The sequence below is a fragment of the Centruroides sculpturatus genome, unplaced genomic scaffold (assembly GCF_000671375.1).
Source record: "Centruroides sculpturatus isolate CEXI.00-Female unplaced genomic scaffold, Cexi_2.0 scaffold956, whole genome shotgun sequence".
Taxonomy (NCBI): Eukaryota; Metazoa; Arthropoda; class Arachnida; order Scorpiones; family Buthidae; genus Centruroides; species Centruroides sculpturatus.
The window spans coordinates 160,404-172,918 of NW_019385424.1; the positions used below are offsets into that span (position 1 = coordinate 160,404).

The following is a 12,515-nucleotide window of genomic DNA, read 5'->3' on the forward strand; positions in this document are numbered from 1 at the left end:
ATTTTAAAAAAAATTTTAAAGTAATATTTAATTTACTTTAATAATATTGTAATGTAATGTTTAAAAATCATTATTAAAAATAGATATTTGAGAGAAAACTTTTATTTTCACAGCTTAAATACATAAATATAACGAACTTTTTACTGTTCATGATTTACAGATTCAGATTCGTGAAACATTTACATTTACCATTAATTTTTAAACTTTTATACATCACATTATTTTTTCTTAAGGTTAAATAATAATAAAAAATATTTAAATTTCACATTAAAGTTTTTTTTTTTTAAGAGCTAAAATCAACAGCTTATATCTCCACATTTTCCATTACTTCGTTCTCTTTACTTCTATTATAATTTTTGCTTAAAGCAGACCTACTACATACATTTTCATCGATTGTGTGAGTGGTATTATTCGTTTCCGTTGTCTGTCGGATTATTATTTTTCGCCAGTTTGAACTGCAGATGCGATTTAATGATTGAATCAAATTCCGATTAAAAGATAAATAAATCCATGGATTAGTAGAGCTATTTAAGCTTGCCAGAAGCATAAGTATTGTGACTGTTGGACCTAAAAAATAATAAATAATAAATAAAATTTCAGTTTGGTATTTAATTTTTTATAATTTATATTAACTGAATTCTTTTTGAACACAATTCTAGAGTAAAATGTAATAAAATAAAAATACTTTTCCGTAAAAGAGTTCGAAATTCCTTTTATATTATTCGTGATAAAAAGCTTAAAATAACTTTTAAGATATTTTTAAAAAGAAAATAGTATTATAGAATTCTCTTGTTATATAATATGTTTGTCTTATATAACAAAACGTAATACTAAAGTGATATATAACAAAAGTTGATAAAAATAGTTTTAAAACGCAAGGATTTTCATGCATTATAAAACTATTTTCATTCACGTTATCAAACAGCTATATTTATTATAGGTTCCAACCAAAGAAAAACTTTCTAAGAAAAACATTAATATTTGACACTATAAAATTGATTTTTCTGTGTAAATTTTAAAATATTTTCATCTGACAATTAAATCACACAAAATTACAAAAACATAAGAGATTTCAAACGATCCATCGACAATTATTTTACATAACAAAATACACTATATGCGAAGATGCGAAAATATACTAATTTATTATATTTTGTCGAATAACAATTTTTATAAAGTAATATGAATATTTTATACATTAGAAAATAGTTTGTATGAAAACTTAAATAAAATAAATATTTTATAAACCTAGAAAAGTAGAGACAAATTATCGTTACTTTATCCAATTTAAGAGTAAACGTATTTTGCAATTTAAAAATACATCATCATTTATAATTCATGGCTTTACTATGAATAAAAAATTGCTATTATGAATATATAAACTGACTGGTAAATATTTAATTTTTAATCAGAATTTATTAATTTTATTATAATTTTTTTCATTACTTTTGATTTGTTGTATCTAATTTTTTCATCGTTCCTTTTGCTATAATTAGTTACTATTCTATTTAAAAATTGGAAAAAAATTTTAAATATATCTACATTCATAATTGTTTACTAATTATTAATATAATAAATATAAATACAGCTTTTTTACAAAGAAAAATTTTTTGTTTCAGTCATTTTTTCGTTGTTCGCGCCATCAGTAGTTCATTAAAAACATAAATACTCACGGAGACGACCTTCTTTTTTAGGCTACTGCCTCCGTAGTTAAAATGCAAAAAATGATAAAAGCGTCCTTTGGTGTTCTTGCCACAATCAATGATACATTTTAAATAAAAATAATAAGTTTACATGGCCAACGATTATTTAATATTAATATAATAAATATAAATACAACTTTTTTACAAAGAAATGGTGATGGTGCGAACAACGAAAAAATGACTGAAACAAAGAATTTTTCTTTGTAAACAAGTTGTATTTATATTTATTATATTAATATTAAATAATCGTTGGCCATGTAAACTTATTATTTTTGTTTACTAATTGTTTTCTATTCATCAATCTGTTTTAACATGCGTGACACCACGGCATTTTCCAGGATCGGATCGTTGGAATACGTCAATCAACATAAGCAATCTACCAAGAGGGAATGACTTCCGACAGAGACTCCTATTTAGGTGTTAGACACCCGAAGAAAACCCGGAAAGCTCCACGTGACTAACCACTGGGTTAGTCACGTGGAGCAAGAAACAAAAGTACTTTCCCGTTTTAACGCAACATTTACTGTTTAGCATTTGTAGCCACTCCGTCATGATTTCTCTCGTCATCCAGATCTACGTGTTTGATTTCTATTCATTTTATCAAATTTTATAATGTCTATATTCTCAAAACATTTTGGATATTGCAGCTTTTTCAACTATCAGGGAGTTTTCGCTTTCTCCACTCACACTTGCGTCTAACACAACTGTTAGAGTTGTTCATTTGTTAATTTGTTGCCAAAACACGATTTAATCCTTGATACATAAAATTTTATTTGGGAGAGCGTCCTGTTTTGTCTGCGTTTAAAATATTAATATTATGTGCAGAATAGCTAGTGATAATAGATGAAAGCTTAGCCTTCCACTGTATTACGTCAAATCCCGATGATTTTCCACGAAAGTGAAATTTCATTCCACGCCACTTTCATTTGAGGCTTTGAAGCCCACGGCACTTAATTCTGATGCAAGTTATAAAGTGTTGACTGATATAGAAAAATTCTGATTTCTGATTCTGCAAAACCATTCTATGACCATTTTGTGAATAACAGCGCTATTCCTATCGTACAACTATCGGATTTTCTATTCATTATTATTACGGCGCCAATAGCTACATCTTGTTCAGCACTTACTTTTTTTCAATCTTAAACACTACTAATTTTTTCATTTCGTACTTTTTCGTTTGTAATACGCAATAATTTCGATTTATGTAGCATCATTTCGACCTTCATAAATTCTATTTTCAACACACCAAAAAAAAAAAAATATATATATATATATATAGGCATATCCTGTCTTCACCACAGATTAAGAATAGACAAGAGTGTAGTTATGGACAATCGTAATCAAGTAAAAATTTTTCTAAATAGCCAATTAGCGATAGAGATAGTTGCATTTATCGGTCGAACACGTCATTAGTAAGAAAACTAAGATGTATGACTGGTCCCTACTATTGGTCGCGGATCCGTTCGGTGATCAATCCAGAGCATAGCAGAACATATTAGTGCATTGAAAATTATTGTTTCTGTTCATTACGGTTGTAAGGTGCACTTTCTACTTGCTGATGTTAACACAGATACTAAGCAAACCTCTACAGCTGCAAGTTAAGTCAACGTAGAAATTTTACAGTAGTAATAAAATTGTACAGTCAAAGAGATTTTAACTCAACGAGAAATACATTATTGGAATTTTTGCATATATTTGAATGCAAGAAACCCTAAAGGAAGCAATCGACTCGATCTATCGTGTTCAGAGATCTAGGCATTCACAACAGTAGTGCATTTCACGTGTCTGTGCCTATAATGAAGAGTGTTCACTTAAGAACAGTCACTTATAATGCCATTACACGCCTTTTTACTCTGAACCAAGAAAATTGTCCGTTATGGAGAGTGTAAGCTTTAGCGAGGTGTCCGTTAAGAGAGTGTTCAGTGTATAATGAAATTAAGCAAAACAATAATAGATTATTTTGCCAGATATTTTCTTGTGTAATTTAGCACAGGGAAAGAAAGTTTTTAATTATTTTTATTCCATAAGAGATGCAGAGTTTAGACAGTAATATCAAAAACTAAATATCTAGATTTTGAATTTTTTGGATTAGCAACATGTTTTAATTAGACAATTATTGTTTATTATCTACTTAGAGCAAAAGACAAACAATTTCATTAACAGTAGTTTCACAACACAGATATAAAACAAAATCTCATGCGTTAATTTTTAATACAAACCATGTTGGTCAGTGGTATACAATTTATGAGTCCTGACTCCCGATGAAGTTGCAGACAAATTTCAAAAGTAATAAAATATAATTAAAAAGTAGAAAAAAAAACAACCGTCCAAGCATCACGCTACACTATTGTTGTATAATTAAATATGTATAAAAAAATACCTAAAAATAAAATAATAATAAGCTTCAAGTCAAGATTCGCACCGTCAGAAATTTCTGCCTAAAAGAGGGGATCGCTGGTAAAAAAAATGATGTAGACTATCTGCTTCAAAAGGTGTTTCATAAGATTGACAAGAGTTTTCAGTTTTGTAACTGTTAATTGGTGTTTACTCCCAACCTCAGATTATAATTATTGCAAATAAACTGCATGTAAACTGAAAACAGAAGAGAATATTCTAACATATTTCGAATAGTTGTTGAATATTAAAAGTTATTAAAAATATATTAAAATCAAAAAGACTTGAGAGATTTAAAATTGTTTCGAACGGTTTTCACAATTATTTACTGTTCAAATATTTAAAAAATTTTTCAAACAATCTGAAAATATATATTATACAAAATTATGGAAAACTATTCTACATAAAACTTCAATTACTATTACTGTGCAATTTTCAAAAACTATTTATTTTTCTATTATAAAAATTAAATTTGCATTTAAAATTTATAATTTTTATATAGCATATAAAAATAAAATGACGTTTAATGTCTTTAACAATAACAAATATTGGCTACATGATGACATGATATATAATTATGAATATAATGGCATCATTTCAAGGTCGTGCACACGACAGTGGTTTTGGAATTTAAACATTTGATAAGAATAATAAAAAAAAGTGTAGGCTATATAAACAATATTTGTTTGAATCCGTTTAGTTTCCGCTTAGTCTCTGTATGTAATGTACACTACCTTTATATTGTATAAATTAATAGATTATATATGCACCTTTATATTATGAAAAAATTTACCGTATTTTAGGATTTCATCCCCATTTCAGTGTAGAATATTTACGAAAAAGAATTGAGTGTATCTAAGTCATCTCGTGCCTTTTGCACTTATTCTTAAATTTGATTTTACTATATTTTGGTTTAAACAAAATAAAATTAGATTTAAAAAATATATATGCAATTCTAAAAATCTTCAAAAAGGAAGATACTTTAAAAAATAAAATCACTTCTATCTTTTTAACAGTCTTTTTTTTTCTTATAAAGGAAAATGTTTACTTACAGTATAAGTAAATCTTTTATTTTTTTAAAGTACCTTCCTTTTTGAAGGTTTTTAAGATTACGTATATATTTTAGATATTATTTACTCGATCTCTCGTAATACACAAGTAAAATTAGAATACACAATTATTTAGAAGTGATTTATATAAATAATTAAAATTTTCCAATAAAACAGTCTACATAATACATGCAAAAGCAGTACAGATATAACAAAAAGAAAATTACAATTAAAATACCAGTAACCATGAATACATCCAATTTGGGGAATTCATTAGCCTATGGGAGATCGCAAATTTACATAAAAGACACGGGGCAAGTTTATGAACTTTTTATTTTTGGAAAATTTGCATCTTATATAATGTGTACGCTTATATGATACTTTATTAAAATAAGTTATGAGAAATAATGCTTATTTTTAAAATCTCCACCGTTTAAAAACCCATCGAAATTTTCAATGAAAAATCAGTATACTAATGATTAAAATGCTGAGTAGTTTATAGTTTTTGTAGTTGTTTTTTTCATGCTATAAAGTTGTCTATACGTAAAATGTAACAAAATACTTTTTATTTGATTAAATTTACATTAATTTCGGTCTACTCATATTAAACTAAACGTTTATTGAAGTAAAGAGAAGCATAAGGAATAATTTAATTATTTATATTTTAAAAAAATATAGCTCATACAAATATATTGTTTTTTAAAAATTGCACTTTACTATATTCACTCATTATATTATGTATTATATACTAAATGTAGATGTAATATTATCAAAAACATTACTGCTAGATTGATATAATACAAGATTTAATTTATTTAATTTTGACATTGAATTAATAAAGTAAAGAAATATCAATTTGTAATTAAAAGAAAACATTTTATGTCGTTTCTCATAATGTAGATAAACACATAAGAGCCTAAAATATAATTAATTATCTTATGAATCCATATCTATTAAAATAAGTTAAATCAATTTATATTTCATTCTTTGATTAAAAGTTGTTATACAATTAATAAAATATTTTTTTATCAAGAAAAGGCAAGCATATTCAGAGAACCTCGCACGAAACAATCATTAACTGTTGAACAAGATAAAATCGGGGAAGATAAGAAACTTTCTAAGAAGTCTTAAAAAGCAAACACAATTTTATCGATTAAATTTCTGCTTAAGGATAGTAATTAAAATTAAAAAAGAAATCTAATTAAATAAAAGCAAAAAACCCATCCATAAAATACTTAACATTTCTTAAATTTTCGAACTATTGTTAGAAAATCTTAAAATATTCATATTCAATAATGACATTGTGTAATACTTTTATTATATTCTATAGTAATCATAATTAAATCACAATCACATAAATTTTATTCATATAATTATACGAGTAATATAATATCTACTAATATGAATAATGTAAAATTTAATCATATCAATAATAAAGAGGACATTGTGACCATGACACAATACCGGGCTACAATTTTTAATCATATTTTTAATTTATTTAATTAAAAATATATCCTACTGGTCTCAAATTAGTAGTATCTTGCCCTGTACATCATACTTTTCCTAATAATAAAAGTCATGCAGGTCATCTATGTAACTCCATTCTGGGAAAACTTGGAATTGAAAACATCTGACTTCCGATCTGGATCGGAAGATCCTATATAACTCAGTTAATCAGGACCATCTGCCCCTAAGCTTTTTATATCTGTTCTTTACACTTATTAATCTAACACTATTCTTGGGATTAAGGAAGGACAGACAAACAGCAGCAAGAATTTATAAGTCTACAATTTTTTTCAAATTGCAGCCCAATATTTGTGCTATCACACACAATTGTTCTTGGAACTTATTATTACACTGACACAATCTTCTGTGAGGAAATAAAAATTACTTATAGATGTGACTTCATCCATACTTTACTTTTTATTGCCACTTAAGTGTAAATTTTCAGAAGTATAACATTGCAAGACGAAGATTCTAAAGACACACAATTATCTTTTGATGTGGTGCTTTCCTTGGGTGACTAGCACTTATATTTTTATCTGTTATCTTATTTTTACCTCTTATCATGTTGTGAACTGTTATACTTCTATGCATTCAAAGCTAGAACTACTTAAAATAAGTAAGACAAAACCTTTCACACTCTATTTCTAGCAGTTTAATCACTAAATACAAACGTAGGTACAAAGGTCCTGCTAGAGGACAACANAAATAATTTTTATGTTATCAACTGTTTTAGTTTTTGAAAAACTTTGAAATTTATTAATAATAAATATCAAAATTTTGAAAAGAAAGTAAATAGATTGTTTGATATATTGATAATAAGTTTATTTATTTCTTATAACTTTTATAAAAATTATAAAAATCTGAATACTTAGAATAGTAAAATAGCACATTTGTTTAAGTTATTATTATTATTTTTTAAAATCATTTATTCCAGTTATTAATATTTAATCTAATATCAATAAAAATTAACGAATTATTTTTATGAGCAGCAATTTAATATATTTGTTAAGAATATATGCCAAGAGAATTATTCGAATCCTACTTGAATAAAAGTAAACACTTCCATCTGTTTTTCTTAAAGCGATTAGAAAATTCGAATAGCTGGAGAAATTTTTGAAAACAATGTTAATCCGTTTAAAAGAAAACAAAGAATTGTTTAAAATAGAATCAAACCGAAAACGAAAAGCATTATATTGTTAAAAATCGTATTCAAAAAGAAACGTTTGTTGTTTTTACACAGAAAAATCCAATTCGTAATTTTTGATCATATGCACTATAATCCTAAATAAACTAGTCATTATTTTAATTATTATAAGTATATCTGATCCTCATTCGGATTTAGATAGGATTAAAAGTTGATTTTTTCCGATTCAAATCCAATTATAGTTCAGATTTTAAGTCATAAAAATATATTTTACTTTAGCATGTGAAATTACATCTAGTCGGTTAAGAGATAAATCTAAGGAATCTATATATAAATGTATTAGACCTACAACATTCCGTACTACATTTTTTTCTGTAGAATAAAATATGTATATTGATCTATTTTCAAAAAGAATGAACTTATAATTTTGTAATGGTGCACAAATAACATTTAAAAAAATATAAAAGTCATAGTTTTTAAATTATTTAATTAAATAACCTTTATCAATAACTTCTGCGTAAGTTAAATTGCATTTTTAAATAGAAGAATGTTTTAAGCTTATCAAGAGCCGCCTGTTTTCAACTCCTCATAAAAACCTTACACTTAGATAACATTGAGTTTTTCTACATCTTCTAATGACAGAATGCAATATGTTATTACGCTTATTTTATAAATTAAACAAATGTCTTTTTTCTTAATTCGATATGATAATCAGGAGTAATAACGAAGTGATATCAGAGAGAGATATGAAGTTATTTAACATCAATAAGATATTAAAGTTTCGCATACTTTCGTTTTTTAACGCACGTAGTGAATTGGACAATAAGGAAAATTGCATAAAATGGAAAACGAATCAAAATTAATAATAACGATAGAAAAATGGGAAAACGAAAAGAAAACGAACGACACTGTCGTTCTTTGTTCGTTTTATTTTCTTTCTTTTTGTTTTTTCGTTTTTTCCTTGAATTGTTTACTGTAATGGATTGCGCAATTGATATCTGAATTATTTAAATATTTATTTTCTTTCTTCTCCACATTACTAGTATGTGCACTCAAAAGTACGTTAGTATAATTTAATAGATTTATCAGATGCATATTTTCTCGAATCCAAGGTAAAATATTTTAAAATAATTTTTATTCATAACAAGTTCGTTATAATTTATTTCCAGTAATCCACAAAAACTTGTCACCAATTCACCAAGAGGGGCCTTTATGACATTACTATTTCGGAAAATGTTTTCGAGTTAAATCAAATTATCAATATACAGTATTACATTATATTTTAGTTAATTATTTTAATTAACTGAAATATACTTAATTTTTAATTAATATAATAATAGAGGAGAAGGTGGTATTATGGAACCCCAATTACATTTTAGTGAATTGTAAACAAGGTATCATAACTACACCCACAGTTTTTGTACGAAAAGTACCGGTAACTAGTAAACTAAATGTTCCTAATTGGATTTCTCGCTAGTGTAATTATAAGTGTGGTTTTTGAAGGCTTTTGTACAAAAAGTCCGAAAGTAGGCTTAGAGAAAATCGGGTGGTAATATGGAACCTTACTGTATATTTTCAAAAAAATGCTTTAATGTAGCCAAAAACAAATAGGAAAGGACAAAAAATGTTAAATAATTACCAAATTATTTACTCCAATGTATTTTATCGCAAAAATGCTTTTATAATAGAAAAATATGACCTCCATCAACAATATATATTCCAGCAGCTCTTTTTCGATATTCTCAGGAAGAATTGGCTTTCTACCTAGTGTCTTTTTCACAAATTGCTCTGGAGGAATGTCTGCTTGCAAATAGAAAGTTCGGAGGAGTTGAGTTCCATATTACTGTAAAAGCACCAATGGGGTCCGTATTTCACGCATCGCCATCTCGAATTAACTTATGTCTGTCAAGACCAAAATTTAAAAAACGTGAACATCACACAGATTAATATGTACCCCTAAGTCTCTGGAACGGAATACATGCACCAGTGAACCTACAACTACACGATTTATATTTTTAAAATAATTAAATTTACTTAGCATTCAAAACTTGCGAATTTTGAAAAAAACAAATTTGCTGATTAAATGCGGACAACCGTTTAACTGAAGTAAAACGGGTTTTCCCATTGCTATGGATGTCTGCCTAGTTCAGTTCAGCCACATTCCGCTACAGTTTGCCTTTATTATCAGTTCGAAATGAGGTGGTTCCATAATACCCGCAGTGTTCCATAATACCATCTTCTCCTCTATTAATATTAATTATAAGTATTAACATTATATTAATAATTATTTTAATTAATTTGTTTCACGTACCTTTTTAATGATTATCGATGACATTTTATTACTTTTTATTACAAAATTAACAGTTTATTTTTATTTTCATAATGCATCACTAATATTTTCTAGAGTCCAGTCTGTATTTAAACATTACTCTGATACACATTAACATTCTTATTTAAAAACGTATTAGAAATGCTATTATATCACCAAAAGTTGAGTGTGGAAAGATTGGCATTTTGACGAAATCTTTGAAAGCAATTTCATACATCTTTCGGCCGAATGAGTGAGCTGTTAAGCCTATACTGCTCTGAGACACCCGGATCGATCCGAACTGGTTAGAAACCCCATTGAAATTTTTCATAGATTGGTCTGCCGGATATGTCGGACTCCGTCCGTCAACATCTGTCCCTATTGTGGATTTGGCCGAATCCATAATGGGCTTACTAAAAAGTCCCTCTTAGTGCCCAGATGGCAGAAAAAGTAAAAATAATGTAATACAATACAAAAAGCAGCTATAGCACCCCAAAAAACATTGACATTGTAAGGAATGACGTCAAGGAGATAAAAAATTTATTTTTTATTAAAATTACTGATACGTTTGAAACGAAATATGGGCAATAAATACTCTAGTATATCATTCTAATTATTAACTTAAATTTAATCACAAATATTAAAAATTTTTGTTTTATTTCAAACTATCAGTCAATATGTTCAAATGTATTCAATAAAAAATAAATTTTCTGTCTCCTTGTCGTCATCCCTTACATTGACAATGTTATTTGGATTGATTTATATTATCTTTAGGAAGGAATTTACAGCTGAATTCAAACGTAGTTCAAACAAAATATTATAATTTAAAGACTTATAGATATGAAATCTATAATATTAATATTTTGTAAATGTTAAATCTATAATATTTTATGTTGATATGTTTACAAAGTTATCAGTTATTAAAGATGAATCTCGGTTAATTCTTTGTGTAGGTGTTGCGATCCATAAATCTGTGTTGAAATGTAACTTTACTCACATTTAGTCTGGTTGACAACTCTTCATTTAATGTTATATCAGCGATTTCACTGTTTGTGTTTTATTTTTGTTATTGGTCTTATTTGATCAGCTTTGAAGTATGGCAAGTATTTTATTTGAGAACGACACTAGGGTCTTAAAATAAAGACTAAGTGATTATAAGACCGATATCAAAAACAGAAGGTAAACAATGAACTTAGCTGACAACAATGAACAAAGGATTTGAAACAGATTGGAATGAAGTGCCATTATATTTTTAAAAAATCACCAAAAAATTTGTACAAGAAATTTTAGAAATAAACTCTATTAAAAGTACTATTTTTTTTAGGTTTATCTACAAAAATCAGCTAACATCTTACAATATTTTTTTATATTTACAATTTAAATTATGGTATTTTATATATGTAAATTATAAAAATTTAAATATTATTAATATAAAAAAGTTGTATCCAAACATAAAACATAATCGTAATTAACGGCAATTATTTATTGTGACATTGTCGCAATGCCTGAGTGCAATTTTTAATCATATTTTTAATTTATTTAATTTAAAATATATTCTTTATCTCAAATTAGTAGAGGCTTAGCCTCTGTATATCATGCTTTTCCTTTACCAATAGAGTCGTGCGGATCATCTATCTAACCCCTTTCAAGGAAAGATTTTTGAATTGACTTCCGGTTTGCATCGGAAATTTGTATACAATTAATCAGGGCCTTCTGTTCCCTAATGTTTACACATATTGTCTCTTCTTTCATCTATGTAACTCCGTTCTCGAGATTAAGAAAAGACAGATGGACGGACGGACAAACATAGGCCAGTGAGAATTTATAGGTATACAATTTTTTGAAATTGCAATCAATAAAGAATATAAATAAGATTTACTATAATAATGGAAAATATAAAAAGTCATTCAATCGATAATTGTATCTATTAATTCTAATTCAGCAAATATTTAATAGCTTGTTTATTGAATTAGAGTTGTTAGCATCTATTTTTGGGAGTTAACGAATAATATACACTCTATAGAATCAATAGATATAACCTTTAATTAACACAATGCTCAAGGAATTCCAGAATATGTTAAAAGTTTTGTAGAAATTTAGAAAACAAATATTTAAAACCGATAGCAAGTCAATGATCGATATACGATAATATTCATAATTGAATTTCTCTACATAAAATTATATTTAATATATTTTTATCTTACATTAATTAAACATTTTATTGAAATTCAATAGATATTTTATTTTATTTATAACGATCATAAATCAAAAATAAACTGTACTTGAATATTTTTATCTATAAATAGACCTTTTGGCAATTATGACTTATAGACAAATTGTTATCTACATTTACATTTTTTAAGTAAAACATATGAAATCCTAATATTAATATATATATATATATATATCAA

At 26.6% G+C, this 12,515-nt stretch overlaps 1 protein-coding gene across 1 annotated transcript in view; it reads right to left on the minus strand.

Moving 5' to 3' along the window:
- Positions 1–242: 242 nt before the first annotated feature.
- The window catches only part of LOC111638858 (vasopressin V1a receptor-like), an 18,269-nt gene continuing 5,996 nt past the window's right edge, over positions 243–12,515 (minus strand). Inside the window, exon 3 of the mRNA XM_023384620.1 lies at positions 243–567. Within this exon, the coding sequence (XP_023240388.1) occupies positions 305–567 (263 nt within the window). The 3' untranslated portion in view covers positions 243–304. The remainder of the gene's footprint in view (positions 568–12,515) is intronic.